Source organism: Cucurbita pepo, chromosome LG13 (genome assembly GCF_002806865.2).
Source record: "Cucurbita pepo subsp. pepo cultivar mu-cu-16 chromosome LG13, ASM280686v2, whole genome shotgun sequence".
Lineage (NCBI taxonomy): Eukaryota > Viridiplantae > Streptophyta > Magnoliopsida > Cucurbitales > Cucurbitaceae > Cucurbita > Cucurbita pepo.
In genome coordinates this window covers 1,100,525-1,124,467 of record NC_036650.1, presented here as the reverse complement: position 1 = coordinate 1,124,467, position 23,943 = coordinate 1,100,525, and the positions used below count along the sequence as shown (strand labels likewise).

At 39.1% G+C, this 23,943-nt stretch overlaps 3 protein-coding genes across 7 annotated transcripts; 2 read left to right on the top strand and 1 right to left on the bottom strand.

Moving 5' to 3' along the window:
- The first annotated feature begins 1,398 nt into the window (after positions 1–1,398).
- LOC111809285 (tyrosine--tRNA ligase 1, cytoplasmic) lies at positions 1,399–4,880 on the top strand. Its single transcript, XM_023695729.1, has 10 exons — positions 1,399–1,603; positions 1,717–1,864; positions 2,126–2,415; positions 2,512–2,608; positions 2,835–2,940; positions 3,033–3,115; positions 3,361–3,506; positions 3,618–3,723; positions 3,962–4,021; positions 4,608–4,880. Exons 1-10 carry the CDS (start codon positions 1,494–1,496, stop codon positions 4,626–4,628), a joined length of 1,167 nt encoding a protein of 388 aa, XP_023551497.1. The 5' UTR covers positions 1,399–1,493; the 3' UTR covers positions 4,629–4,880.
- A 711-nt stretch (positions 4,881–5,591) lies between these two features.
- Positions 5,592–11,085, bottom strand: LOC111808686. 5 transcript variants are annotated; one of them, XM_023694824.1, is made up of 6 exons: positions 10,889–11,085; positions 10,132–10,230; positions 7,759–9,007; positions 7,519–7,691; positions 6,421–6,610; positions 5,592–6,321 (listed from the first exon to the last, which is right to left on the bottom strand). In XM_023694824.1, exons 3-6 carry the CDS (start codon positions 8,951–8,953, stop codon positions 5,771–5,773), a joined length of 2,109 nt encoding a protein of 702 aa, XP_023550592.1. In that variant the 5' UTR covers positions 8,954–9,007; positions 10,132–10,230; positions 10,889–11,085; the 3' UTR covers positions 5,592–5,770. The 5 variants fall into 5 exon arrangements, with proteins under 5 accessions (XP_023550592.1, XP_023550594.1, XP_023550593.1 ...); XM_023694826.1 differs by lacking the exon at positions 10,889–11,085 and having other exon boundaries at positions 7,519–7,682; positions 10,132–10,871; XM_023694825.1 differs by lacking the exons at positions 10,132–10,230; positions 10,889–11,085 and adding an exon at positions 9,185–9,357.
- A 4,371-nt stretch (positions 11,086–15,456) lies between these two features.
- LOC111808400 (signal peptide peptidase-like 2) lies at positions 15,457–22,778 on the top strand. Its single transcript, XM_023694338.1, has 13 exons — positions 15,457–15,899; positions 17,279–17,437; positions 17,514–17,625; positions 17,711–17,830; positions 18,893–19,044; positions 19,125–19,336; positions 20,235–20,391; positions 20,475–20,528; positions 20,609–20,701; positions 20,798–20,940; positions 22,026–22,096; positions 22,195–22,278; positions 22,451–22,778. Exons 1-13 carry the CDS (start codon positions 15,750–15,752, stop codon positions 22,558–22,560), a joined length of 1,617 nt encoding a protein of 538 aa, XP_023550106.1. The 5' UTR covers positions 15,457–15,749; the 3' UTR covers positions 22,561–22,778.
- Positions 22,779–23,943: the final 1,165 nt, after the last annotated feature.

The following is a 23,943-nucleotide window of genomic DNA, read 5'->3' as shown; positions in this document are numbered from 1 at the left end:
TATATATTATAATAAATATAAAATATAATTGAGTTGATACCAAATATATCGTGGACTTCATCAAATCTTAGAGTGTTTGGTAAGCATATTATTTTTAAGTTGATAATTCATAAATAATTAAATTGTTGATTTATTATTATTATTATTATTATTTTTGTTAATTATACAATAGAAGGGATAGTTAGTTGAATCCTGTTGAGACAGTTTTTAGATTCTAACCGATTCGAATTATTTGGATCATTTATTCAAATTATTGTTGTTTATTTTAAAGATTGGTTCATAAAATATCTATTTATTTATTTTTAATTATTTAATTAAAAGTTCAACTAAAATTCAACTTATTATTTGGAAAATTACCTTAAAAGAGTTTTTTTTTTTTTTATTTAAATAAATAATAAAAAAACATAATTATGAAATTAAATATAAATAAAATAAAAGAGGAGAATATTATATAGAATCGAGTCCCACATTGGTTAATTTAGTGGAAAATCATGAGTTTACAAGTGAAGAATACTATCTCCATTGGTACGAAGCTTCCCGCAAAACCATGAGAGTTTATGCTCAAAGTGGACAATATCATACAATTGTGGAGAGCCGTGATTCATAACATTTGGTATCAGAGCCATGCCCTAAACTTAGCCATGTCAATAGAATTCTCAAATATCGAATTAAATGGTCTATTTTATTCGAGGGCTCCATGAGAACTTGTGCATGCTCAAAGTAGACACTATCATACCATTGTGGAGAGTCGTGCAGCGGACTTGCGATTGTGCGGCACTCACTTTCCAACAACAAGTGAGCTAAGTCAATTCGTTCTCATGTCGCCTACGACCAAGCGACGTATGCTCGAGCCTCTAACCTTGGTTTAAGAGAAGGTTCGACAAGTGAGCTAAGTCAATTCGTTCTCATGTCGCCTACGACCAAGCGACGTATGCTCGAGCCTCTAACCTTGGTTTAAGAGAAGGTTTTAGAAAACGAGGACAGAAAGAGATTTTCGAAAGAGACGAGCCAATTCGTTCTCATGTCGCCTACGACCAAGCGACGTATGCTCGAGCCTCTAACCTCGGTTTAAGAGAAGGTTTTAGAAAACGAGGACAGAAAGAGATTTTCGAAAGAAACGATACGTAATATAAGCAAGCAAGAGAATAACAAGTGGAGTATCAATTACGGTTGAATTATACACATTTTAGCGGTATTAATACATAATAAGTATTTAACCTACACCATTAATTTTAGTTCTCAATAATTAAAATTATTAATTGTTTTTGGGTCGTTAGGTACTTAATTTTATATATTAAAAATTTGAAAATAATTTAAAATTATACAAACTAAATATTTTAGAAGCCCAAGCCCAATTAAGAAGAAGTTAATTTTATAATTAAAGCTTTGATTAATTAGTCAACGAGCTGAGTGCCCAAGCGAAACGGAAGGCGAAATAAGAACCCTAAAGTTTGGAAGCTTGAGATTCTAATCCATTTCTTCACACGGCTTCAATGGCGACGGAAGCACCCTCACAAGCTCCATCCCAAGATGATTTACAGTCCCTCTCAATCGCTGAAGCTAAGGTGCAGGAGCCGGGTTCTTCGTCAAGCTCTTCAAATCAGTAAGAAGCTTTTGGTTTGAGATACTTGTTGTTTTCGTCTCAATTTCGTCGTTGTTTTGTATCTGAATTGGACATTACTTGATTTGTTATGTATTTTTTTTTTCTTTCTGCAGATTGAGTTTGGAGGAGAAGTTTAAAATTGTTAGAAGTATTGGGGAAGAATGTATCCAAGAGGATGAGCTGCGGAATTTGCTCGAGAAGAAGCCGGAACCTGTGTGCTATGATGGGTTCGAACCATCTGGGAGAATGCATATTGCTCAGGTAAAGATTACATGAATCTTTGAGTTTGGCCTTCGAATTGTTATTTACCTTCCTTAATGAATTGTGTTGCATTTCGATGAATAATGGAAGCCCTAAACTAAGTGAATTGGGTTTAGTTTTCCGTGTGAATCTATCGGAAAAAATGGGACACCAAGTAATTGTTAGATTAATGTAAAATGAACAATTCCCATGTAAGTTTCTTCCACACAAGGGTTTTTGAACATGAGGAGATGAATTCTATGCTCTTGTTCGCTTGTACAGGGAGTGATGAAGACAATAAATGTCAACAAGCTTACTGCTTCTGGGTGCAGAGTGAAAATATGGATTGCGGACTGGTTTGCTCAACTTAACAACAAAATGGGGGGTGATCTGAAGAAAATTGAGACTGTTGGCCGCTACCTAATTGAGATATGGAAAGCAGTTGGGATGGATCTGGAAGGAGGTAAGGTTGAATTTTTGTGGTCGTCGAAGGAGATTAACTCAAGGGCGTCGGAATACTGGCCCCTTGTAATGGATATCGCTCGGAAAAACAAACTTCCAAGGATAATTAGGTATATATTTGAGGCGGGTGCTCGTTGTGTACTAATGTTTAATCTGCAATGGTGTCGACTCATGGTTTGCCTCCCCCCTCGATCCCTCTCCTGCAGGTGTAGCCAAATTATGGGAAGAACTGAACAAGATGAGTTGACTGCTGCCCAAATTCTCTACCCATGCATGCAATGTGCGGACATTTTTTTCCTGAAGGTTTTTCTCTTTCGACTTTCCTGTAGTTTGTTGTTATGCATTTTTCTCCTCGTATCATAAGTAGGCCAAAATGCAATTTGGTACAAATGCTGCAAAATATATGTCTGGCAAAAATTTTCATGGTGATATAGGTTGTCCATTTTGTTACTCTCCCCTACTATGTTGGAATGTATGGAGAGATTATCATGATTTTTTGTTAATTAGTTGTTCCATTCCATTGTCACAGGCTGATATCTGTCAACTGGGAATGGATCAACGGAAAGTAAATGTGCTTGCAAGAGAGTATTGTGATGACATCAAGAGGAAGAACAAGCCTATCATCCTATCGCACCGTATGCTCTAAAATGCATTGACATTAGTTCTTATTAATTTAGCCAACACTTACGATATAGGCAAAGTAATATGGTGTCAATGGTGGTTGCAGATATGTTACCTGGCTTACAGCAGGGGCAGGAAAAGATGTCAAAAAGTGATCCATCGTCCTCTATATTTATGGAAGATGATGAGGTAAGGCATTATATAGGGGAAATTAGGAATCCTATGTGAGGAGGAAATTGGGGTGGTGGTGCAGTTTGGCCAGCGTTTAGGTCTCATAGCTATAATTAAGAATCCCATTTGAGTAGGGGAATCAAATTGCATCTACTATTTTACTGATTGTGCTTAGTTTTAGGTTGACTTGACTGACGTGTCCGACTCTGATGCCTGCTTGTAATATTCTGGATTTACTGTCTAACTTGTTCATCTGGCTATAGGCAGAAGTGAACTTGAAGATAAAGAAAGCATATTGCCCTCCATTGATCGTGGAAGGGAATCCATGCTTAGAGTACATAAAGTATCTCATTTTCCCTTGGTTCAAGGAGTTCACTGTGGAACGAAATGCAGATCATGGTGGAAATAAGTAAGTTTTTGAGGAGATTTAGTTGCTCATTTTGAAGTTCTAAACTTTTTTATTGTTTTTTTCACCTATATCATGATCCTAGATGCTAGTTATAATAATTTATCATTGCAGAACCTTCACAACCTTCGAAGAATTAGTTGCTGACTACGCATCAGGAGTACTGCATCCAGGTGATCTTAAACCAGCATTGTCCAAGGCTTTGAATAAGATATTGGAGGTATGTTTTCATTGCTACTCAATATCTTCTAATACTCCGTTATGCCTCCTGGATCTGTCTTTGGCACCCATGCTCTTGCAATTTCATCTGAAAAATTCATCTCAGCATAACTTCGTTTTTTTCGCCATGAAAATATGAACAGCTTTTTAGTGAAATGGTAGTGATGCAGCTAGGATATTTACTCAATTCTATCTACTCATATTGTAAAGCTAAGATCTGTATCATCATCCATCTGCAGCCTGTACGAGATCACTTCAAAAATGATAGCAATGCCAAAGATTTATTGAAGAGGGTCAAGGTATGTGCTTAACAGCTTTTTGGAATTATTTTGGCTAAATTACAAAAAGTATCCTTGAACTAGCTGGGTCGTTGAATGTTTCCCATTTAGTTCAAAAAAATAATTTTACGCTTTCAAAAGTTACAATATTACCATTGACATTCCATAAATGTTTCAAGACTAGCCTTTGAGTAAGAGCTTTGAAGTTTGAAAGAAAATTAAGACATGGGACAATGTGGCGATTGTTTGGATTTAAAATATGGATCGCCACACTCTTCTAGGTCATGCCCACATTGTTTCAGATCTCGATTTCCCTCCAACATTCTAATAGATTTCCACTTAAGGTAATTTACCTTAAATGTTTATAAAATGTCAATGGTATTATTATAATTTTTGACAGAATATGAGTGTTTTTTTTTAAATAAGTGGCAAAGTTGAGAATTTTTGAAAGAAATGGAAAAGTTTAAACTGAGAGGATTGCCCCATGCATTATACTCCCCAACTCCCTAGGCTTTAACTGGGGCCTGAACTAAGATTTAAAGAACTGCTCTTAGAGATTACTTCTTGAAATGTATGAAGATTAACCGAGGGCTATCCTGTCGTGCAGGCATACCGAGTCACTAGGTGAGGAAGAATGGTCCTATTTTCTTCTGCCCAATCTATCGATGGAACAACTTCCATCCATTTCAGCAGAGATTATCGATCCGGATTTTGTTTTAATTTTGCCCTCTTGGTCAACTTTTAAAATTTAAGCTTCTTTCATATTCAAACAAGCAGAGATGTGTCGAACTCCATAACTCATGTTAGTTCTTGAACAACAAGCAAATGAAAAGTTTTTAATGAATGATAGAAAAAGACTTGTGGATGATTCCCCCTTATACATGACTATTTAGTTCTCTGACTTTATTACATTTTAAAGTCCTAAGTTCACTTGGGAGTTATATTCCATTTCACGAATTGTGATTGTATATAATCTTTCTAGACTTTCTAAATGATAGTGTGATATGTTCGTTAATAATATCGGTCAACTTCACAGCGATGTTTGAAAGTAACTTAGCAATCGGTATAATCACTTTTGTGATGTGAGATTCAAAACTTACTAGAATGTATAACACCATATCACTATATTCAATTGGTAGAGAAAAAGACATTATTAGTACTTTTCACGTGGATCGGGAACAATGATCCCGAAGGCGACCTATCAATCCTTAAAAGAGAGAGGCTGACATAACCAAATTCCCATGGTATCATTTCTCATAAGGAGTCAGTAACTTTTAGTGTGTCGGATGTCGATTTATAAAGGACAAGAGAATGAAAATCACACGAGATGGTAAAGATGATAGACAACAACCGTAAACACTTGAGTGAGCATTTGCACAGGAAAAGTATGAAGTGAACGTGAGAATTAAATGACATTCCTTAAAGCTCTCGACTTCTAGCCCGTTGAATTGTTTGAGTTATTTACCTCCAAGTCTTCTCTTGAGCTAAAATTTTCGATTCTACAAAAGCAACTGCAGGAGAGAAAACACTACCAACATAGACATCGATATTAAAAAATACTAATATCATTCGAAAAACACATAAAACGAGGTAAAAGAAAATCGGTTGATGTCCATAGATATAACTGAAACTCAACTATACAAATCAAATGCTTGATAGAATCAGGCCAAAGAATTACACAGTTTCCTAACAATCATGGCTCATGATCTCGAATATACAAGTTTATCCAGAATTTGCAGAGATAAAGATGTATAATGGCAAAGGAAAGCTTCACAGACCAAGATAAACAACACTTTCAATGATTAATTCTTTCAAAACTGATTCAGCTATAATGGTAACAATGTCTTCAGTTTCAGTTGAACAATTGATCCATGTTCTAGATCTCAAGTCTCTTAAACAAAGATGGTTCAGTGTTTGTGGTGGGTGCTGCTGCAAAAGTGGCCAGTCCAAATGTTGCATAACCTCATGATAGAAAGCACTCTCCTTATTGGGTGCTTGGATGTGTGCCTTATAAGGTGATAACCATGGGGAACATCTAATATAACAGTGGAAAACATCCTCAAGAACTTCATTAAAATAGTCGAAAAGCAGCACACAATCACCACATAACTGGCTACTAAACATTTTCACTTTGTCAGTAAATGATGTCTGCAGCCAAGCTGAAGACTGACAATCCAATGACAGTTCATTCCAATTCTGTTTGGAGACTTGCAGCAGCTCAAGAACACAGTGAGAGATGGAGCCACAACAATCAAAGGAAGATATGGCAGGATTTAGAAGCTCTTGCAACCTTGCCAAACCAGTACCTTGCCAATCCTCAGCTGTGAAGTTTTACTATCTTGCATCAGACTAAGAGTGGGGAATGGGTTTATAAATAAGAGAAGAAAAGAAGAAACGTTGCCTTTGTAAGCTAACCATACCTGTTCCTGAGGTGGAAGTAAGATTAGTAGAGGCAGCTTCTGCCAAAAGTTGGTCGTGGATGGTTTCTGATAGAGGCTGCAGTTTTCTATCACACAAACCATCAAGATCTTCAATTGTCTGCAATCTTGATGAACTGGATGGAAGTGTAGCTACTGAAAAAGCTGATGGTTGAACCTCCAAAGGCAAGTTCTGCACGTTGCAGGGTTTATAGCTCAATACAAAATGTGAACGAAGAAAGACAAAATGCAATCTAATCGTTTCTTTTCCTTCAAACACTGTAAACAAAGAAAGACTCAAGAGAAGAGGAGAGGCAATGAAATTGTGAGACCCGGGCTCAAGAGAGAAGCAGTGAGACGAGAAGAGTAGAGGAGAGAAGCAATGAGACCGAATTTGTTTTGATTCAAGAAAAGTAACTTTAGGAATAGAAATGTGAGATCCTACATCGATTGGGGAGGAGGACGAAAGACCCTTTAGAAGGGTTTGGAAACCTCTCCCTAGCAGATGCGTTTTAAAAACCTTGAGAGGAAGCCCGAAAGGGAAAGCTCAAAGAGGACAATATTTGCTAGCAGTGGGCTTGGGCCGTTACAAATGGTATCAGAGTCAGATACCGGGCGATGTGTTAGCGAGGAGGTTGTTCCCCGAAGGGGGGTAGACACGAGGCAGTGTGCCAGTAAGGACGCTGGGCTCCGAAGGGGGGTGAATTTGGTGGGGGTCCCAAATCGATTGGAGAAAGGAACGAGTGTCAGCGAGGATGTTAAGCCCTGAAGGAGGGTGGATTGTGAGATCGCACATCGGTTGGGGATGAGAACGAAACACCTTTTTTAAGGGTGTGGAAACCTCTCCCTAGCAGACGCGTTTTAAAAACTTTAAGGGGAAAGCCCGAAAGGGAAACCTCAAAGTAGAGGACAATATCTACTAGCAATGGGCTTGAGTCGTTACAAGAAACTTTTAAAATACACTTGAGAAAGAGATGATTAAGATCGAATAAGCATATTTGGATATACATGAGAATCTTGTTGCATATTTAGGACACAACCAAGAACACGTTTGAATACTAGCCCATAAATAGTTCTTCCAAGGGAAAGAGTGAAGCTCACCGGTTTGGAGAGCTCGAGATTTACGTTCTCTCCAAAGCCATCGATCTTGCTGATTCTCTGACAAAAACCGGTCTTGGAGTTGTTATCAGATCCAGATGATGCTTCACAAAAACCATCTCTTTCCTGGTGTATAGTAGCAATGTCTTTAACGATCTTCACAGACCCTGCATATGCTGCACTTCATTTAGTTTAAAGGGATAATTGTGAGTCAAATAAGATATAGAAACAGTATAATTAAACCTTCAATAATTGGGGTTTTGCAACTTTGTTCCTCGTCATTCTGAGGCTTTGACTTCTTCTGATAAACAAATTTCTTATTGCTAACATGGGAATATCTCAAATGACTTGATGGCAATATGTCATCATCAGAAAAGCACATCACCCACCCCCATGGCTTTGCTTTCATTTTTCTCGAACCCTCTTGGTCGCCTTCATGCTTCTTAGATTTCGGTCGTTTGAGTTTGTCAGTAACAGCTGACGGGCCAACCATTTTGTCAGTACTTTCACTGGTTGAAGCTGTCTTGTCTCCATTTCTAGAGTAAAATGTCTTGTCTAGTTGGTCTCTTTTTAAGGAATCTTGAAAAGAACTAGATACTCCTCTATCAGCTGCCTCCATAACTTTCAGTTTAACATCATCTTTTGGAGTCTTCTTGGACATACCATTAGCTGATAGGCATTCACCTTCTTTTCTCCCAACTCTCATTGCTTGCTTCATCTTCCTCTTTATTTGTCTAAAAGAAAAAAGAGTTCCCTTGTCACTCTGGACGTTCTTTACTAAACTAGAACGAGATTCGGGAGAGGAGCCATAATCGATTCCCATAGCCGCACGTAACGAGCACGTTCGATTGGGCTTTAATACAACTATTCTTTCCAAGGATAGAGAATCATCACTTTCCTCACAGGGCTTCAGGTTTTGACTATAGGCACTCTCCTTATATTCCTCCGCTTCTCTTATCTTATTTTCTGACAAACTGCTATCAAAGAAAGTTCTCATCTGTGAATCACTGGAGTCTTCGATATGTTTAGTTAACAGAGAATTTGGGTCCTGTAGTAGATTTACAAACAATTCCTTATTTGAGTTGAAAATTCCCAATGCATCTAATAGTTGTTTACACTGTTTGTCAGCCACACGAACAAACTTCTTACTCGAAAATGGCTCGGCTACTCCATTCTTCTGAATCAATTTCAGGCTGATCTCATTATGTTGGCCATACTCCGTACAGCTTTTATAAGTACAAAATCTTCGAATTCTGCAACAAGCTACTGTTGGGGATGCTGTTGGATCTAGCTTATTTGATGATGCAGTCACCAAACTTTTAGGAGATGGCTGATGAAGGTCTTTGCTAGGCCTATCAACAGCTTTACACATCATTTTGTGGCTCTTTGAGACTTTTCCCACCATGCTAGAATTAGACTGTATATGCTTTGTTCCCATTGCTGAAGTCCTGTTTATGAGTGTTTAACAGAAAGCCCTCGTTTGCATGACCAACTGCAGTTGTTTCATAGTTTATTACCCATTGAGAAATTTTCAAGAAAGCTCAAGTGTAAATATTCAATCAATGGTCCATAATTATCAAATAGATAGAGATATAATGTAGTAAAGAGTGTGCCGTGTTTCATAATTTATGATGAAGTAAAAGCTTAAGCTAAAACTTGGAAAAAAAACCTTTTGATCATCACAATCCGTCTTCTCTATGACGGATAGCAGTTCCAATGGTCAACATAATGACCAAAAGCACGTAATATTAAGTGCACTTGGTGTCTCCAAGTTTTACTGTGAGATCCCACGTTGGTTGGAGAGGAGAACAAAACATTCTTTATAAAGATGTGAAAATCTCTCCCTAGTATACGCGTTTCAAAAACTTAAAGGAGAAGCCCGAAAGGGAAAGCCCAAAGAGAACAATATCTACTAGCGGTGGGTTTCGGCTGTTACAAATGGTATCAAAGCCAAACACCGGGCAATGTGCTAGCGAGGAGACTAAGCCCTGAGGGGGTGGACACCAGGCAATGCGCTAGCAAGGATGCTGGGCCCCGAAGGGGGGCAGACTGGGAGGTCCCACATTGATTGGAGAAGGGAACGAGTGCAAATGGGGGTGGATTGTGAGATCCCACATCGGTACGGGAAGAGAACGAAACATTCTTTATAAGAGTGTGGAGACCTCTCCCTAGCAGACGCATTTTAATAACCTGAGGGGAAACCCGAAAGTGAAAGTTCAAAAGAACAATAGCGTGGACTTGGGTTGTTACACTTACACTACCTGCAGTTAAGCTACTTAATGATAATGGAAATGTACACCATTTTGGATCATACATCATTTGAAGATCCAAACTAAAATAAATGGCATAACTTAGGTGACACAAGATTCGTAATGCTAAGTATTCAGCAATGACACTAGGAAATGAACGAAGAACCATTAGCGAGAATAAACAAAGAAACAGAACCATAGTTACTAGTGAGATGCCCAACAAAACACATCAATGGAAGAACACTTCAACCAATTGCATGCTAGTAAAACATATATGAACACCCAAGAATTTCAACAAAAAAGTTCAATTCAGAAGCAAGAGAGACATCCTTTCACCAGACACCATTGCATCTTGAGGATTTCTTACCAGCTGAAAATAATTCAAGGACAATTGTTCCAAGAACAGCCTCCCCTGCTCCATGCCGATCAGCCTTTTTCTCCCGTGATACTAATCTTGTTGATTACCCTGTCGGCATGGTGAATGATTAACCATGGTTCTCAGTGATAAAAGAAAAAGGAGTACCCAAAATGGAACCACTTTTACTAAAGAGCACAAAACAGATTGTCTTCCCAAATATAAAAAAAGAACAAAAAAGAATCATTATCTTGATCTACACTTTTCCATCAGTAAATAAAACAGAATGCAAACTAGAATTAAGGATACATCAGAACAGAATCAAGAAGCCCTGCTCCAGTTAAAATCGCCATATACAAATAAACAAACAGTTCCTAAGATATTGTCTTCCCCTATACATATTCTTTCAAATGAAACAAAGTAAGAAAGCTAACAGGCTATGTTTTGAGTATTGAGTGAAATTGTTTGGCCAATGGCCAAGTTTTCTCAAGAGTTCATATCATTTCCCCACAGAAAACTGAAGTGGTAGGCCATCTTAATGTTAGCAACAAGCAAAATAGCACTAACAAGTAAGCCAAGATAAGGGCAGGGACCGTTTCTGATTGTTTCCAGAGAAAGGAAAGGAAAATAAAAAGTGGGTTTGATGGGGCTACAAAAATGAAAGATAAAGGAACTTTTTCCACTCAGTGTTAGTGACAAGTGAAGAACTATTACACATGCAGAGCAAAGTAAATAGCAAAAAATGGAAAGAAACAGAGAAATGGGGCACCTGGGTCGGCTTGAATCCGCAATAAGCAAATGAAGGGAACAGAGATGGACCCATTACTCGTACAAGAACAGTGAAAACAGCTATGTAAGAGGGGGAAAACAGGGGAAAACGAAGAAGACGAAGAGGGGAGAGAAAAGGGAATGAAATGGGACAAATATAGAAAACGAAAAGGGAAGAAAGGTGAATTATGGGTATTGGTTCTTGGATTGATTAATGGCGAAATGGACTGCCAATTTGCAGAAAGTAAGCTTTACACTCAAGCAATTGTGAGGTTGCTTTCCCTCGCTATGCCCCAATTCCATGTTACCCTTCGCAGTTTTGGCATTGGATTGTCCTGCGTACGACGTCGCACTGGGGTGTAGAGGGTCTCGGTATTTGTGGAAACGATGTCGTATTGTTCGGCTGCCATTGATGAGCGAGACAAAAACCAGTGGGCGATGCTTGTACGCCATTGGTTCAGTTTTCTATCATTACTTGAATTTTGAAATTTGGGGATGAAAATTGAAATTTATATTTTCTTTTCTGTTTTATTTTATTTCATAAAAAATATAATTATTTTCCTATCGTGACTTAATCTAAATGTTCGGGTCGTAAATTGTTTAAACTAAAATACGAATTAGTTTGAGTTATTTATTAATTTTTAATAAAAATTAATTTGTAAAATATCTATTTAGTTTTAACATTTAATTAAAATATGTAACTCAATTACAAAATTAATATGTTTTTATGAAAATAGTAAAAAAAAAAAAAAATAGAAATTCTTCCGGACATATGTTCTTAATTAAAAGATAAATGTTTGGATTCTCATTTTTGCGTGTGGTTGATCACATAAGTTTATGGGTCTGGAGACTTACTTTAACCTATGGACTCCAAAAAAGTAAAAGTCTCATCAACTAGTACCTCGAGGCTGCTACCAAAAGGAGAACGTGGCCCCTCTTGAGCTCGATGGTGACTGAGTTGATGCTCATATCCTTCCTCACTGTAAATCTAGCTGGCTCGTTGTATTTGTACAAAAAGGAAAGTGTAAATTGAGCGACTCGTTATAGGAACGTGTTGGGCCTACATTCATACTAGATCGAGTTACTACTTGGAGGATAAATCAATCTTCAGGCAACCGACCCACATGATCAAAAATCCATTTTTTTTAATCAGATGCCAAACTATTATGTTAATCCCCATAAATACAAAATTATATGATTCTCGAGAACCAATTTTACTAGAATTGATCAGGTCATGTGGAAACAAACTTCAAGTCTACTAATCAGGTCTGATGCATTGACTCGAAGAAAAACTGTTTCCCACAAAAACTATTTCCTCATCAGAAGAATGACGGGAATAATCAATTCTCTGAGGAGTTCTTATCATTGGGTACCCGACCCGAGCATGTTAACATTCTCCATTCCGGTCTCGACAAGGTCTCCATCGACGTTTGCATCGTCACGTAGAGAGTTGAAGACAAACGCACATGGGTTGAAGGGCATGGTTGGCGAGTCCTCCCCTTGGCGTGCGGAGATGGGAAGGCAAGAGATGTGGAATGTTAGGTTAGTTGGTACAATGAGCGATCTTTAATGACCAAATAAATGCCTACACTTTGAGTCCAATATTCCATTCCCCTTCTTCAATGGGCTTCCTTCATTTGGTGGGATTGCTATAACAATAAATAACAATGGTCCTTTCTCATCTTAGCATTGGAATAATGTCACTATTTTACAAACAAAACGAGAACTTTAGGGTCGATTTGCCAACGCGATCCAGCAAACCCTTTGTCGTGACCAATACGACGGGTATAATTTGGATATTGTCCGCTTTGACCCGTTGCGTGGTCAACCTCACGGTTTTAAAACGCGTACGTTAGGGAGAGATTTCCATATTCTCATAAGAAATGTGGGATCTCACAATCCACCCCATAGGTCAACTGTTCAGTGTCTGGCTCTGATATCATTTGTAACGCCCTAAATCCACTGTTAGCAGATATTGTCTACTTTGGCCCGTTATGTATCATCGTCACGATTTTAAAGAAGTGTGAGATTTCACAATCCACTCTCATGGGTCCAGTGTTCGGTGTCTGGCTCTAATACTATTTGTAACCGCCTATACCCATTGTTAGTAGATATTGTCTACTTTGACCCGTTATGTATCGTCGTCAGTCTCATGATTTTAAAATGTGTCTACTAAAAAGAAATAGATTTTCACACCCTTAGAGGAATAGGATCTCACGATTAAAGGACTCACGTGCAAAATAATGTAATTTCGGGAATAAAAGGGCCACTTTGGCAAATAGTGGAAACTAGGGGGATAGTTAAGGAATTGAAATGTATTTAGTATAAAATAATGGATATAAATGATTTTATTTGTAAAAGGCCCAAGTTTACAAATGATGGGCCCAGATTTTGCTTAGGAGAAAGTGGATCACAAGAAAGCCCAATTACAGCAACCGGCCCAATTTAGAATACGACATCGTTTCCCACCGGACCTCGTCAACGACGATGGCCCACCGGAAGCTCCGAACAATGTTGGGCATGGAGTTTCGAAAGTTTCAGCATCAGTCTACTTACTTGTCGCACATTGCTGACGTCGAGGATGCTTATGAGAATGCTGAGTATTTGAATTAAGAACGATGATCTTGAAGGCGTTGATGGACTCGGAGGAGATTAACGAGCATTTCTATGCGGAACATATTCATGCATCAAAGAGAGAAACGAGTGCCCGCGAGCACACTAGACCTCGAAAGATGGTAGATTGTGAGATCACACATCGGTTGAAAAGGAAAACGAAACATTTTTACAATGGTGCGGAAAACTTTCCCTACCAGACACGTTTTAAAAACTTTGAGAGGAAGCACAAGAAGGAAAGCCCAGAGGGAACCATATTTGCTAGAAGTGGACTTGTGCTGTTACATGGTCTCTATCACGACTGTCCATATGTCTTCATAGTTGCCTCGATCGCCTTGGTTGGATAAGCAGCAACTAATTCTACGCTATCAACTTTGCGATGGGTGTGGGGCTTGAATTTTTTAGACAACAACTTTTTCTCTAACGTCCTTGAATAAAGTACACCATTTGTTCGGAATTCTCAAACAAAGTACACTCTTTGTTCAACACCCGAGACACTATGACTAAACATTGGAGGCTCACAATTTCTTTATTTAATATTTGAGAATTTTATTAAGCTGACTAAATTAAGATAAGGACATGACTACCGATGCGTGATGGAGGGTAGTTCCGTAATTTTAGAAGGATGGGGTCACTTGCCCTGACGTTTGCCATAACCACATGGTTGGTCTAACGGCAGAGAACACACACTGTCCTTCATGTCGAGGGATTTATGGTAAGCTTTGGCTAAGTTGCTTCTGTAGTCAATTCCTTATCTATCCACATACTTTCCACTATTTGCCAAACTCGCCCCATTTATTCACTAAATTACGTTACACTCACATATAATAGCCACGTTATTTTGCAGGTTGATCCTTTAATTGTGAGATTCCACATCGGTTGAAAAAGGAAACGAAACATTTTTTTAAGCAGGAAGAAACTTTCTTACGAGCAGACTCATTTTAAAACTGTAAAGCTGACGACAATACATAACGGGTCAAAGGGGGCAATATTTGTTAACAGTGGGATTTGACTATTACAAATTGTATCAGAGCTAAACAACGAACAGTGTGTCAATGAGGACGCTAGACCCCAAAGGGGTGGATTGTGAGATCCAACTGTTAGCGTGTCAATAAGGACGCTGGGTGTCACGGTCATGCTCGTCCAAGGCGTGTTGCCCATGGCTGCATGCCCATGATAAGCCCAACCCTTTATGTCTTTTCATATTCTAGTGTTTTACTTTTGTATTTCTAGGAAGTATGACGTTTCAGAAATATCATGTCTAGACCTGTCAAACATGAAATGCCTCATAATATACTACAGGGGGATACGATTAGTTGTCAACTTCTCCCTACCTAAGGTTATATACTGTAAGTTGTTATTTCTCTCTTGCTTGCTTATATAACGTCTCTTTCAAAAATCTCTCTCTCTGTGCTCGCTTTCTAAAACTTTCTCTTAAAACCGAGGCCAGAAACTCGAGCATACATCGCTTGGTTGTAGGCGACACAGAACGAATTAGCTTAGCCCACTTGTCGTTTGAAAGTGAGTGCCGCACAATCGCAAGTCCGCTGCCATTAAAAGTGCTATTGTGACATTCGGCCTCCAAGGAGAATAGATTTTATTTATGTCAAAATGAAATTAGAGATTCTTTATATTTATTTTTATTTATTCGTAATTAGTCATTTTCCTAATAATAAAATAATAATAAATATTGGATTTTTACCCTTACAAATTTACCGTGGAGAAGAAGGAAAAAGTAAAAGTTATTTTGAATTAACTAAGGAGTAATAGTAAAAAAATACACATGGGCAATGAAGTGCAATTATTAGGAAGTGGAGGTCCTTTTCTGCAAANAAAAAAAAAAAAAAAAAAAAAAAAAAAAGAACGTCGACGATTATTGTCTAATTATGTCGTTAAAAAGGTTCCCGCCGTTTCCAACGGTAGTTCGTACGGAAACCCCGTTTACCCGAAACGCCGCAAAGATTCATACACGCCATCAATTTCGTCCTCACTTCCCATAAACATGTTCGTTTCCACAATATTTCACTTATTCTTTAATCCATTAGATCCATTATTCTCTTTATTTTGTGACATAAAATCTGCTTTAAATCATTAATCTACAGTTGTTCTTGAATTCTACGTTTTCCCCTTTTTTTATATCCGATTCTGAGCTCTGTTCGCTGTTTTGGGTGTACTCCGAACTGAGCGAAGGAAGAAGAAGAAGAGCCATCGCTGTTTTTGAAGCTTTTTTGCTGTGGAAATCAGATTTTATGGATTTCCAGAGGCGTTTTCTTGGTGGGTTCACCATATCCGCTCTGGTTTTGCTGCTGATTTTTCCTTGTCATGTGACGGCTGGGGATATTGTTCATCATGACGATTTGACTCCCAAAAAGCCTGGCTGTGAGAACGATTTCATTCTGGTAATATACCCTTTGGCTGTTTTTGTTTGTGCTCGAGTAATTTGTTTCCATTTATTGGATCTGGGTTTTGATTGGGTTTCAACATTTGTTCTTCCTTTACCCAATACCTTCATTTCTTTGATTTTTCAACTCCATTTGGACATTTCATATGATCATTTCTAGTTTGTTTTGCTTCAGATGAATTGGTCTGTGTTTAGTTTTTTGAGATGTAGTTTCTTATGATTCTCTCTAGTTTGTTTATATGAAGATCTCATGCTTTTACGTTCTATCGGTTGATGCATCAATGGAGTCAATTTTTTCTTCCGTTTGTTTATCAGTAGGTCGGCCTTGATGTATATGTAGAATACTTCAGTTCCCACCTCGGTGTGTATTGTGTCTTTGTTTCAATCCAGGTCAACGAAGTCAACTTCCTTTCCTGCGGCTGTAGGTCGTTTTAGTTTGTGTACTTCATAATGGGTGATACTCTTCCTGAAAAAGGTGCAAAGGATACCTTGGTGAAGATTGTCTGTTATCTGTGAACATGACTGTGTACTTATTTTTCTTCCAGTACACCAAGCCCATATTGTCCTCTTTCTATTTTTCCTTTTGGGCTTTCCGTCAAGTTGGAGAGGTTTCCATATCCTTATAAAAAAAACTTCGTTCTCCTCCCCAACCAATATGAGATCTCACAATCTACCCCCTTCGGGGACCAGTGTCCTGTTAACACACTACCTCGTGTCCACCCCCTTTCAAGGCTCAGCCTCCTTGTTGGCACATCGTCCGGTGTCTGTCTTTGATACCATTTGTAACGGATCAAGCCTACCGTCAGCAGATATTATTCTCTTTAAGCTTTTCCTCGAGGTTTTTAAAACGTGTTTGCTAGGGAGAGGTTTCCACACCCTTATAAAGAATGCTTCATTCTCCTCTCCAATCGATGTAGGATCTCACAATCCACCCCCTTCGGGGCCCAGCGTCCTGCTAGGACACTGCCTCGTGTCCACCCCCTTTCATGGCTTAGCCTCCTCGCTGGCATTATCGTCCGGTGTCTGGCTTTGATACCATTTGTAACGGCCCAAGCCCACCACTAACAGATATTATCCCTTTGAGCTTCCTCTCTCGGACTTCCTCTCAAGGTTTTTAAAACGCATTTGCTAGGGAGAGGTTTCCACGCCCTTATAAAGAATGTTTCGATTTCCTCCCCATCCAATGTTGGATCTCACATATAGTGCCATTAATCTATGGTCTATTCTTTCTGCTGTTCTTGTTGCCGATTCAGAACCCAATGCTTGGTTGCCGGTTGATGTTGAATACAACTTATTTATGAGACTGTATGCTAATTTATTTGAGTAGTTCTACCTTTTTTTGGTTAGTATGGCTTAATTTGTCTTTGTACCTGTTAGGTGAAAGTTCAAACTTGGCTTGATGGCAAAGAAGCTAGTGAATTTGTCGGCGTTGGTGCTAGATTTGGCGCTACCATCGTGTCAAAGGAGAAAAATGCAAACCAAACACGCCTAGTCCTTGCACATCCCCGTGATTGTTGCGGTGTGCCAAAGAGCAAGGTACTTCTTCTAGTGGCATGAAGGTTGAAACCTTAGGCACAATAATTAACCATGCATGAAACTTGTCATTTGTTAGCTTTCTGGAGATATAATCATGGTGGATCGAGGTCACTGCAAATTTACTACTAAAGCAAATATTGCAGAAGCTGCAGGTGCTTCAGCTATACTCATAGTAAATAACCAAAGAGGCAAGTGATGGTAGCTATTTGTGTTTAGATTTGCCTAATGTTCTTCAGCTTTCATATCCTCTAAACATGCTTCTGGTCTTTTCAGAGCTTTACAAGATGGTTTGTGATCCTGATGAGACTGATCTTGATATACATATACCTGCTGTCATGCTCCCACAAGATGCTGGTACAAGCTTGGAGAAGATGCTGATCAGCAATTCATCAGGTATGCTTTACGTACAAAACACTAATTTTACTCGCAATTGATCGTTTTGGTTGGATTACGTAGTCTGGTGCTTATTTATAGCTTATTCAATTGTTATACATGGAAAATGGTCATATATAGTAAACGACTATTTATAGTAAAAAGTGTTTAAGATTGTTGGGAGAGAGCTCCATATTGGCTAATTAAGGGGTTAATCATGGGTTTAGAGTAAGGAATACATCTCCTTTAGTACGAGGCTTTTTGGGGAAGCCTAAAGTAAAGCCGTGAGAGCTTATCCTCAAAGTGGATAATATTATACTATTGTAGAGAGACGTGATTCCTAACATGGTATCAGAGCCATGCTCTTAACTTGGTCATGTCAATAGAATCTTCAAATGTCGAACAAAGAAGTTGGGAACCTCAAAAGTGTAGTCAAAAGTGACTCAAGTGTCGAACAGAGGATGTACTTTGTTTGAGAACTCCAAAGAAAGGAGTCGAGCTTCAATTAAGGGGAGGTTGTTCGAGGGCTCCATAGGCCTTAGGGGAGGCTCTATGGTGTACTTTGTTCGAGGATTGTTGGGAGAGAATCCCACATTGACTAATTAATGGGTCGATCATGTGTTTGTAAATAAGGAATACATCTCTATTGGTATGAGTTCTTTTGGGATCTCTATTGGTATGAGGCCTTTTGGTATGAGGCCTTTTGGGGAAGTCCAGAGCAAAGTCATGAGAGCTTATGCTCAAAGTGGACAATATCATACCATTATGGAGAGTCATGATTCCTAACAAAAAGCTGGTAGAGCTATATATAGTAGATGATTATATCTAGTAAAGTTATATATAGTAAACTGAACCATAGCTTTAAAAATATACTTTCTGCATTCTCTATTACTGTATATATCTAAAGTCATCAATATAAACATTTAGTCAATATTCTTCCTTGCATGTTCTCTCTTGTTCTTTATGTTCATCTAGATCGAGTGTGTGCGTTGTTGTGCAATCATAACAGTCATTTCATTAATTGGCATTTGAAATTAGCAAATCAACTTTTTGTCATTCCTTAAAAGTTTTTGGACTCTGAAGTGTCTGTTCAGCTCTACTCTCCACTACGACCACCTGTCGACATAGCTGAAGTATTCTTATGGTTGATGGCTGTCGGTACGATCTTATGCTCATCCTTTTGGTCTGCCTGGAGTGCTAGAGAAGCTGCCATTGAGCAGGACAAACTACTAAAGGTAACCTTTCTCATATTGTTCGCTAAGGTGTTGTTCTTCTAATAGATAAGGTATACTTGATGAGTTACAAGTTCTTATAGGATGGTGCAGATGATATTCAAAATGCTGAAGATGTGGGCAGCCCTGTGTATATCAACATGGCATCAGCCGTCCTGTTTGTTGTCGTTGCTTCGTGCTTTTTGATTTTGCTATACAAACTCATGTCGTATTGGTTCATCGAGCTTTTGGTTGTCCTTTTCTGCATAGGAGGTGCAGAGGGCTTGCAAACTTGTTTGGTCGCTTTATTGTCAAGGTAAAATTGATTGTGCCCTTGCTACAATTGACATTTATAGAATACTTAGCTGATACAAGAGCGAACAGATCAATTTAGTTACTGATATCATATAGTAGGTGCTCATAGATAACTTAGTAAACATTCATTCTTTTTAATATCAAAAGTGTTAGTTCTCCTTGACAAGAAGAGGCTGATATCAAAGATCTAACCGCCCCAGTCCACTCTGAGCAGATATTGTCCTCTTTGGGTTTTCCTTTTAGGCTTCAACTCAAGGTTTTTAAAACACGTCTGTCAGTAATGTTTCATTCCTCTCTCCAATTGATATGGGATCTCATAATTCACCCCCTCCTTCGGGGTCCAGTGTCCTCCCTGACACTCGTTCCTCTATCCAATTGATTTGGGATCTCACAATCCACCCCTTCGGGGCCCTAAAGCATAAATGACACGTGCAAGGGTCACTGGGTACGTGTCTTCATATATAAGGAAAGTCTTCCGATCGAGCCGATAGTAAGGTCACTTACTTAGTTAGCCTTAGTTGACTTTCTACTCCCCTTCGGGGCCCAACGTCCTCGCCGACGTTCGTTCCTCTCTCCAATCGATGTGGGATTTCACAATCCACTCCTTCGAGGCCCTAAAAGCATAAATGACACATGCAAGAGCTACGGGGTACGTGTCTTCATATATAAGGAAAGTCTTCCGACCGAGCCGATAGTAAGGCCACTTACTTGGTTGGCCTTAGCAAATGTCCTATCCTATTTTCGAGACTGAGAGTATGTTATGATGACGGTAGCCCTCGTTAGCTTGAGATAGAATGTCCAAAATTTAACTTGTATAAATAGTTGGAGCTTGATGAAGAATTGCTTAGTCTGAACTGTATAAAACAGTGAAATGCTGATACATGCATATGATCATGCAGATGCTTTAAACATGTTGGAGAATCATACATCAAAGTGCCATTCTTTGGAGCTGTTTCATACCTCACACTGGCTGTTTCTCCATTCTGCATAGCATTTGCTGTTCTTTGGGCTGTTTATCGAAACGTGTCATTTGCCTGGATCGGTCAAGACATACTTGTAAGAAAATGGTGTCAGCAAGAACCTATTACTGTCTAATAATGTAACCAGCTAACTTCTTGTTATGATGCTTTGTTAACCAGGGAATTGCACTGATCATTACAGTTCTTCAAATAGTTCGCATACCAAATCTCAAGGTACCCATTTTGGAACTCTGTATACTTGAACACTCCCTCTTAAAATTTATCTCACTTGATTGGATTTGAGTGTTTGCAAGGTTGGAACAGTGCTGCTCAGTTGTGCCTTCCTATATGATATCTTTTGGGTCTTTGTTTCTAAGAAGTTGTTCAATGAAAGTGTGATGATTGTGGTAAGGAGAGAGTACCATTATCACTAGCATTGTCGTAGTCTAGAAGAAGATGAACTCACAAGTACTTTACTGAGTTGCTATTAAAAATCATGACAGGTAGCTCGTGGTGATAAAAGCGGAGAGGATGGCATCCCAATGCTGCTAAAGATCCCTCGCATGTTTGATCCATGGGGTGGTTATAGCATTATTGGATTTGGTGATATCCTTTTACCTGGTCTCGTTGTAGCGTTTTCTCTCAGGTTTATGCTTTGTCGTCTTACCTTTTTGCAAGCTTTCTCGTTGTATATTTTATCTGTTGGGTCCAAGCCTACCGCTAGCAGATATTGTTCTCTTTGGGCTTTCCCTTCTAGGCTTCCCTTCAAGGTTTTAAAATGCGTCCGCTAGGGAGAGGTTTTCATGCCCTTATAAGGAATGTTTCGTTCCCCTCTCCAACCGATGTGCTCTTTCAGACTTTCCCTCAAGGTTTTAAAATGCGTCTACTAAGGAAAGATTTTCAAACCCTTATAAGGAATGTTTCGTTCACCTCTCCATCTGATGTGGGATCTCACAAACCACCCTCATCGGGGGCCAGCGTTCTTGCTGGCACACCGTTTGGTGTATGACTTTGATATCATTTGTAATAGCCTAAACACACCGCTAGCAGATATTGTTCTTTTTGGACTTTCTCTTTCGGGCTTCCTCTCAAGGTTTTAAAACGCGTCTACTAGGGAGAGGTTTTCACACCCTTATAAGGAATGCTTCATTTCCCTCTCCATCCGATGTGGGATCTCACAATCCACCCACTTGGGGGCCCAATGTCCTCGCTGACACACTGCCTGGTGTATGGCTTTGATACCATTTGTAACAGCCAAAGCACACCGCTAGCAAATATTGTTTACTAGGGAGAGGTTTTCACACCCTTATAAGGAATGCTTCATTCCCCTCTCCATCCGATGCGGGATTTCACAAACCACCCCCATCAGGGTTCCAACGTCCTCGCTGGCACACCGTTTGGTGTATGGCTTTGATACCATTTGTAACAGCCCAAGCACACCGTTAGTAGATATTGTCCTCTTTGGGCTTTCCTTTTCAGGCTTCACCTCAAGGTTTTAAAACGCGTTTACTAATGAGAGGTTTCCACACCCTTATAAGAAATGTTTTGTTCCCTTCTCCTAATCAAAACATTTCTTATAAGGGTGTGGAAACCTCTCCCTAGGAGCTTGAGTAGTTACAAAGATATGTTTTGTTTCGAAACTGTTTGTGAGGAACCATCTGTTCAAAGCTTGTCAGTCCATCTCCATCTATTAAAGCCACTACATAATGAATGCTTCGGATATCCTTACAGGTATGACTGGTTGGCAAATAAGAGCCTCCGGCTCGGTTACTTCTTACCAGCAATGCTTGCTTATGGGTCAGGTATATGCTTAAAAAGTGTTCTCTAAATAGTGTTTATAAAAAGGCTAGTTTCTGATGTTTGGTCCATATCTTGAAAGTTTTATTGAAATGTTTGTCAGGTCTTCTGATCACCTATGTTGCTTTGAACCTGATGGATGGTCATGGCCAGCCTGCGCTGCTTTACATCGTCCCGTTTACGCTCGGTAAGTTACCTTACACCCAACACCATTGGCAACCGTGTTAAGAACTAGAAACAAACGAACTCGAGTTAGTCAAACACAAAAAACTATCCCCATGATTAACACATATCAAAACATGTTCGTATCTTGAATATCGATTACCCCACGTGACCGGATAGTTCACGTCTCGATCTAGGAACCCTTTTGACACTGGGGAAGAAGAGAGGAGATTTGGGGATTCTGTGGACAAAAGGAGAACCAGAGAGGGCCTGCCCTCATGCCCATCTGCTCATCAATGAGGATTAATATGAAGAAAAGTTATAGACTCTTCATTATATGTATATCATATTGTAGTGTTCATAGCATATATAATCTTGTTCTATATATTAGGAATGTGATCAAGCCTGCCTGTCTTTGTGATGTTTTATAGTTACTGATAAGAACTAACTTGGCTATGAACTTTTGATGTATTCTTTAATTGGATGATTCAAATTGTATATATCATGTATCTGTGCATGTTTTTCTCTTTGTGATGTTTGCTAACCATTATCCACGTCGAGGTCGAGGTCGACGAGAATAACGAACGGTTAATATTTTTCTCTCTTGTACCTTTCTTCAACACATCAATGACGAATGTTGTACTTGTCAGTTGTCACAATCGCACTCTTTTGGCTCCAAGATAACAATTGTGTGACATTTGTTCTAAACCCTACGAACAAGGTAGCTGTGTAAAAATTGGACTTCACAGACAATTTTGAGCAAGAAAGTTAGTTGAGAACAATTTAAAAAAAAAGTCAACGCTAGCAGATATTGTCTTCTTTAGGCTTTCCCTTCTATGCTTCCCTCAAAGTTTTTAAAACGCTTTTGTTAGGGAGAGGTTTCTCCACCTTTATGAAAAATGTCTCATTCCCCTCTCGAACTTACGTGGGATCTCACAATTCACCTCCTTTCGGGGCCCAGTGTCTTCCCTATCGAACTGATGTGGGATCTCACAATTCACCTCCTTTCGGGGCCCAGTGTCTTCCCTAACACTTGTTCCCCTCTCCAAATCAATGTTATTTCCCTCTCCCTTCAGGGTCCAGCATCCTCACTAACACTCGTTTTTCTCTCCAATCGATCTGGGATATCACAAAAAAAAAAAAACATATGGGCAAGAGAGATTACATACAACACTTCTTAGACAAATATGACCATGACTAACTCAATACTAGTAAGTTATAACTTGAAAACAAAACGAGCCCTTTAAACAAAAGGAAAATTGTAATTTGTATATTGTCCAATCATCAACCTACAATGTAAAGTAGATGAATGGCTATGAATGTGATGGAAAGGGTGGGTTGGTTGGGATGGGGTTTTGGGGTCCTAAAGGCTCCATGTGAATGATGTTCGCACAATCCCATATGGCAGTGAGGCATCCAATGGGTATGAGCTGTCAACCACTCTCACCTCACCCTCGTTCCATGGGTCAGCTCGGAAATGTTAATAGGTAAGTTTATGACCCGACCCGACCCGACCCGACACTCACGCTCGACTAAAAGTTTATTTATTTATTATTATTATTATTTTTTATAGTTGAGTTGAATTAGATTCCTTACTTATTTTGAGTTGAAAAATCTTTACCACCCGAACAATTTGGTCAGGTCTTAACATCTAAGTACTTGTAATAGAAAAATGAGGATCGAGCCCACC

Excerpts from the sequence above, each read along its gene's own strand:
- LOC111809285 (XM_023695729.1), top strand. The coding sequence starts at position 1,494 with ATGGCGACGGAAGCACCCTCACAAGCTCCATCCCAAGATGATTTACAG. Across the intron at positions 2,416-2,511 it reads AAACTTCCAAGGATAATTAG|GTGTAGCCAAATTATGGGAA; the intron begins GTATATATTTGA and ends CCTCTCCTGCAG. Across the intron at positions 4,022-4,607 it reads ATTTATTGAAGAGGGTCAAG|GCATACCGAGTCACTAGGTG; the intron begins GTATGTGCTTAA and ends CCTGTCGTGCAG.
- LOC111808686 (XM_023694824.1), bottom strand. The coding sequence starts at position 8,953 with ATGGGAACAAAGCATATACAGTCTAATTCTAGCATGGTGGGAAAAGTC. Across the intron at positions 7,692-7,758 it reads CAAAACCCCAATTATTGAAG|CATATGCAGGGTCTGTGAAG; the intron begins GTTTAATTATAC and ends AATGAAGTGCAG. Across the intron at positions 6,322-6,420 it reads TACTTCCACCTCAGGAACAG|CTGAGGATTGGCAAGGTACT; the intron begins GTATGGTTAGCT and ends AAAACTTCACAG.
- LOC111808400 (XM_023694338.1), top strand. The coding sequence starts at position 15,750 with ATGGATTTCCAGAGGCGTTTTCTTGGTGGGTTCACCATATCCGCTCTG. Across the intron at positions 19,045-19,124 it reads AGCAGGACAAACTACTAAAG|GATGGTGCAGATGATATTCA; the intron begins GTAACCTTTCTC and ends AAGTTCTTATAG. Across the intron at positions 20,941-22,025 it reads GTTGTAGCGTTTTCTCTCAG|GTATGACTGGTTGGCAAATA; the intron begins GTTTATGCTTTG and ends ATATCCTTACAG.